The sequence below is a fragment of the Saccostrea echinata genome, unplaced genomic scaffold (assembly GCF_033153115.1).
Source record: "Saccostrea echinata isolate AGI-Se365-2 ecotype Australia unplaced genomic scaffold, CSIRO_AGI_Sech_v1 ptg000075l, whole genome shotgun sequence".
NCBI lineage: Eukaryota > Metazoa > Mollusca > Bivalvia > Ostreida > Ostreidae > Saccostrea > Saccostrea echinata.
The window spans coordinates 3,575,048-3,581,047 of NW_026889824.1; the positions used below are offsets into that span (position 1 = coordinate 3,575,048).

Consider the following 6,000-nt stretch of genomic DNA (forward strand, 5'->3'; position numbering starts at 1 on the left):
AAGCTAAAATTTCTAGAATAAATATACATTTTTCAAAGAAAAAAAAGACAAGCACACAAACCAACAAGAGTACAGTACTCTAAAAGCGCAAGTGAATAATAATTTATTTCAACAAGGTTGTAGATTTTAATTCGAAATTCCTCTATACATACATGTACATGCTGTCAGTGGAAGGACTTGCTGCTTTCGCTATGACATTGTACACTACTTGGGTAGCGAAGATTTGACTGTCATTCTCTTTGGTCTCTATCTAAAAAATACCCCTTCTTCGTTTGTGATTTATAATGAATCCATATCTTGTTCTATTTTGAATTATTTTGTTCTCAATTTTTACAACATCGCATGTAGTCTATTTTTAGAGCGTTTTAAAGATTTAGATCATCAGCAAAGCGAACCTGTACAATTCGTCCCCAGGAGAAAACGGACGAAACAATGGAGGTTTATTTTTCTGTGTAATACGTCATCAAAAAGTGGTGTAATGAGCCTCCTTAATTGGTCGCTGTAATCAACAACCAAAAAATCTGAAGAACTACGCTTAAGCATATTTACATGTATGATGTATGGAAAAACTTTTTTTTTCGAAATAAGATTTGTTATTGTACAGAATGGGGAATAGCAGGTGTTTCTCTTCTCCCATAAAACCAAAATTAAGCACATTTGCACTACAATGCATTGGCATTTCATGAATATTGAAGTACCTTTCTTACAAAATATAAGTAGTTTCTTACAAAATATATTTGATATTTAGATCGATTTTCCATCAATTGAAATTCAGTTTAGCCAATTTTAAAATATGTATCTTAGCCTATTTTGCTTTTTCTTTTAAGATTTTGTCTTCGAAAATATATAGTTTTTAAGCGATTTTATTTGATTTCACAATCTTCTTAAAATATTGATACAATTTTAGACTGTTTACTTCAGTTTATAATCTGTACATATATTAGTCTTCTTCAGTCTCTGAACTGCACACATTAGATATTTGAATTTTTCATTCATTTAAGGAATCCAGAGAACGTTGTTAGAGGAGCGTCACTGTAAGTGTAGTAACCTTTTCCAGCGTAATACTTTACCCACACCGTGTCTCCCTGCTGCAGTCTCAGTGTCACCATGTTTGTACCTGTCTCGTAATCGTCGTTAGAATTATAGTTATAAGCCATCGCTCGAACCTTTCTTGATCCGTTGAGGACTATACCTACATATATATCATTGACGTCGCTGCTACGACTTTGGATACCGACGTAGAAGACATAGTCTCCATTGAGGGGTGCAGTAAATATTCCTGTATTCGGATTATACCCGCCTCCCACGTTGTTAGTGACTTTATCGAAAACCAGAGTGCCACTGTTCCAGGAACTGGAACTAGACGTCACTCCGGCTGTGAAAGCCACTTTCTTTCCCAAATCTATAATAAAGAAAGAGACGCATTTCTCGCAAACTAACGACAAAAAACCTATCTTTTATCTCTGAAAGATGATGCACTTCGTAAAAAACATGATTGTTGCAATGTTTGATGGAATGGAAATTTATCAGTTGTATTTCTTGTTTTGCCCGGTGTTTATTTTTTTTTTTCACACATATCTTTCTTAATAATTTCTGCATATGTATTTGTTTAATATATTTATGGAAAATTATCCAGTTTTCTTATTTAAAAACTTGCTAGAAAAAAAAAAAATAAATTTTCTGACGCACAATAAATACAGTTATTTATCAATTGCAATCTACCTGTGAAAATAATTTCAATCTGATTTCACAATCTTTTTCCCAGTTTTCTCTGTGTTCTGATAATTAAAACCAAAGAAACTTTTGTTTTGTTTTACTTTTTTTTTTGGGGGGGGGGGTGTTTTGTTTTCTTTTTGTTAATACTTACCGCAATGGTTATTGGTAATATTCATTCGGAACACCTCTAGAGAGGACACAGTGGCAGACAACTTCAGTTGATCATTTTGAGATTGTTTCACTTCCGTCTTTAAGTCACCTAGCGTTTTGTTGATATCATCTGAGGGAGAGAAAAATATCTAAAGTAAAAATTTTTCACAATAATTAAAATCAAAGTGGATATTTCTTTTCTTGAATTTTCATTTAATTAATTCTATGGGATTCTAAAAAAGAAATGTAAGCTCATTCTGATGATAAAAAATGTAATATGAATAATTAATCTTCTGAACTAACTTATTTTCTGTAAGCCATGCTATGTGGGTTATGTTTCAGCTATAGATCCAATCAATAAACAACTATCGATCAATTTACATATGATTTCATATTTATCAGAAAGAAAGTGTTTTCGATATATAGTCACATATATTAGGACAATAGATATGACCATGGGGTAGTAAATACAAACTCTCAATCTACAATATTTGAACTATATAGTCTCATATCCCTTTTCCATCGGAATGACTTCCCTTGTACCATAGGACTGGCGGTAAATTTAGATTTTGCTTTGATGTTGCTGTGGTGTATTTGCCAGAAGAATCACAGTTTTTTTAAGTCACGCCCACCTTTTGGCATCAAGGCATACTGTGACAAAACCTTGACTGATGAATAAATGATGTCAATTTCCAGACCTGGCTGATGAATAAATTAAGTCAACATTTGTAATTTAAAAAATACTAACATTAGCTTGTCGATGTTCGTTTCTTAAATGTTTCTGTACGTTTTCTCCGCGTATCCTTAATCAGTAAATGATACGTCCTATCTCGAGTTCTCGTCATTCTCTTTCCCGTCTCCAAATACAAATAGCAATATCACATCAGAAGTCCCCGCGTTTTTTTTTTAAATCCAATACCATTTCAAACTTTCATTAAAATGTCACAAATCATTTCATTTTTTTTTCTGTACGCCGATTGCCATATAGAGAAAGTTCAATGGCGATGTTTCCCATACCCATCCCCCTTTTTTCAAAAAAAAAAAAAAAAAAAAAAAAAAAGATCTAGAAAGATGAATTTTCTGTCAAGGTTCACGGATTGAATATAAAAGCCTACAATCGCTACCCTGTACCTGACAAAAATCATGTTTTCTGCGTCTTCAACATTCCAAAGGTACAATATCTTCACACGTATCAATTCCGAATTTTTTATCAACAATTCGCAGTAGCAGTGACGCAGCTAACTATGATTCTTGCAGATGGAGACAGCTATTTATACAGTCTCCGGGCCGTGGCTTGACACCTCGTAGTAGGCGGTGCTAATTATCAACATGCTTTTCTCTCATTGGTCCTCTGGTACAAGTAACTTACACAATAGATATTAATTGGTTAGCAATAGATATTAATTGGTAAGCCCCTCGTGAATGAAAAACTGTGAGTGTATTTACTGCTAACCAATTAATATCTATAGTGTAACTATAACTTATTAAATTGTGCTTTCGATATAACGACGATATTTTTATTGCCGATTCCTTTCCATTCAGTTCATAGACACAAATATATGATGCACTATGTCTCAAGTATACATACCTATATTCCACTTGAACGTGACCGTTCATCGCCATATGGGGTGTCAAATACCAAAAAAGGAGTCATTATGTTGCGTACATGAATATTCATGTTAATTAACAGAAATTTTAATAGGATCGATGGTCAAACTTAAGATTAATAAAATTTATATACTAGTAAGTAAATGTTCATATCATTTATCTTAAAGTTATATATAAGTTGAAGCTGTAGAAAATAAAGAAAAAAAAGACATACCAGCTACTGATGCTATAATTGCATTCTGGGAGTTTTCCAGATTTGAAACTGACTTCGACAGCTTAGTGCTTGTGGCTATTAAATCATCGCTCAGGGTTTCCAGCGACATGTTGAACATTGCTGACAAAACGTTACACTTCTCATCAATCATATCAGGAATAATCGCCAAGAACTGTACTTGTGTTTCTTTCGAATGCATCTCTTTTTTCCTCAACTTCTTTAGCAAAGTCTTTAAACTGATCTTTAATTTGTGTGAAGTTGTCCTTGACGAGGCTGAAAGTTTCTTCAAATTTTCTGTTTTCAAGACTAAGTTTTTGGTTTTCACGTTTCAGGTCGTTCACTTCCTGTTGTAGAGCTGTTATTTTTATTTCTGCACTCTGTTGTAAAGATTCCACCGACTCAAGTTTTTTCTTAAGGTCGACCATATCCTTCATCAATACGTGTACATTCTTCACCAAAGCCATTCTAATAAGTGTTTCCTGATTCAAAAGTTGCCTAAACACATCTGAATTTTTAGGATCAATATTATTCATATCTAAGTCGGTGATATTTCGTCCACTATCATCTGTTAGTATTGAGAGATTAAAAACACATGCACAATTAAGTAACAGTAATTCAAGTCCAAGAGCATGCTTCATTTTGAAAATCTTGAGTTGATATGAAATTCAATATTTAGTTGTACAATTTTATAAAATAAATTTATTTCAGAGCTTCCTCTTATCATGCTTTATGATTAAGATTGAATTAAAAACATATTTTTGAAATATCATTGGCAATAAATTATATGCTAATGGTTTAGTATATTTATCTGATAAAAAAATCTAGCTTAAGCTTCTAACTATAGAATGAAGAATAGGAAAAAAATGGTGAGAATCAAAGCTGCACTAAAAATTGAAATATGTCATAATGACACTGATGGGATACGCCTAGATAAGACCGCTTTTGCGATAAAGATAAATTGCTTTAAATGATTAAGATTAACGATTTTTAAATTAAATTATCCGCAAAAATGTCTTCGCTCTTATTTTATGTTTTTATATCTGATTCAGGCCTTCTAAATAAATGTAAGGTGTCGAAAACTTGTCACTGAGAGACTTCACAACCGAACTTACTTCCAGCCTTTTTTTTAAATTTCCTATTCCATTCATCATTTTCAGGACCGTATCTTATAATGTATAGTAATAAATTGAAGATACTTCTATTCGCGGAGTTATTCTGGTAAAAGATTTCATAGAATTATAAATTGATAAGTGATGAAAATTTTGAAGTTTGAAACGTATAAAGACTTGGTATACAGCAATCTAAATCCCTATTTTACTGAACGACTCAGTAATCCTTATACTGTTTTATATGGGTTTGTTTTTATTTCGGAGAAAATAAATAATAGATTTTTTGCTATTAGGTCTTTTTTAGGTAAATATCTCATGTTAAGGAAACACTACATAGATTTTAATGAAAGAAAAAAATCCTGAACGGTTTTTTATTCGTTAATACAGAGCAGTGCACAAATTTATGAGTTAATCAAGAAACATATCACTTATATAATTCGGAGACAACATAGTTCTTCTGGGAACCTTGTTGATAATAGTTTATTGTCAGGAATATTGTCGATGTTTTAAATTTTGACTAATGTGTATACATATGTATTTGTTCTGATCGTATCAATTAGGAAATGAATTTTTTTAATCTCTTTAGAAACAAGAATAAAACATGTCAGATGTAAGACTTAAAACAAAGTACAAAATAAAGTACTGAAAGAGGGGGTTATTACAATAACGCTCTTGCTTACATAAACTTTATAATTGCTGAAGGTTTTTATGGGGTCTTGATACTGACGTACAGCAAATTAAAAATATACTAGATGAAATCCCGCGCAAGCGCGGGGAATTTAATTTATACAACTACCGACAGAAAGTATATTGTAGTTTCTACTGACAGCTTACAGGCTAATAGCAGGAAGAAATACTTTGTTGAAAATCTCGCAAGAAGTAGATGTACGTCTCCCCCTCCTCCCCCCTTTGCAAAAAAAAAAAAAATGAAAAATAACAATTTCATTAATTGACGATTATTGTGAAACCTGTTATACTATGTTATGAATATTGTACTTCAGATGCTCTTATTTCATTTCCGTCAAGGATAAAGCAGCGAATATGCACATTTTATTGGTGAGTTGATTTTTTTTTGGGGGGGGGGGTGTAAAATTCATAGTTACCCGGGTCTCGGTTTATAAATGTGTAATGCATGTACCTTATTGATATGTAAAAAATGTACTTTACTTTTTTTTTTACATATCAATAAGGTACAAACATATT

The 6,000-nt window shown here is 32.2% G+C and overlaps 1 protein-coding gene across 1 annotated transcript; it reads right to left on the reverse strand.

The window, feature by feature from the left end:
• Positions 1-992: 992 nt before the first annotated feature.
• Positions 993-4,326, reverse strand: LOC133176442 (multimerin-2-like). The gene is made up of 4 exons (XM_061311566.1): positions 3,867-4,326; positions 3,689-3,808; positions 1,868-1,996; positions 993-1,402 (listed from the first exon to the last, which is right to left on the reverse strand). Exons 1-4 carry the CDS (start codon positions 4,324-4,326, stop codon positions 993-995), a joined length of 1,119 nt encoding a protein of 372 aa, XP_061167550.1.
• Positions 4,327-6,000: the final 1,674 nt, after the last annotated feature.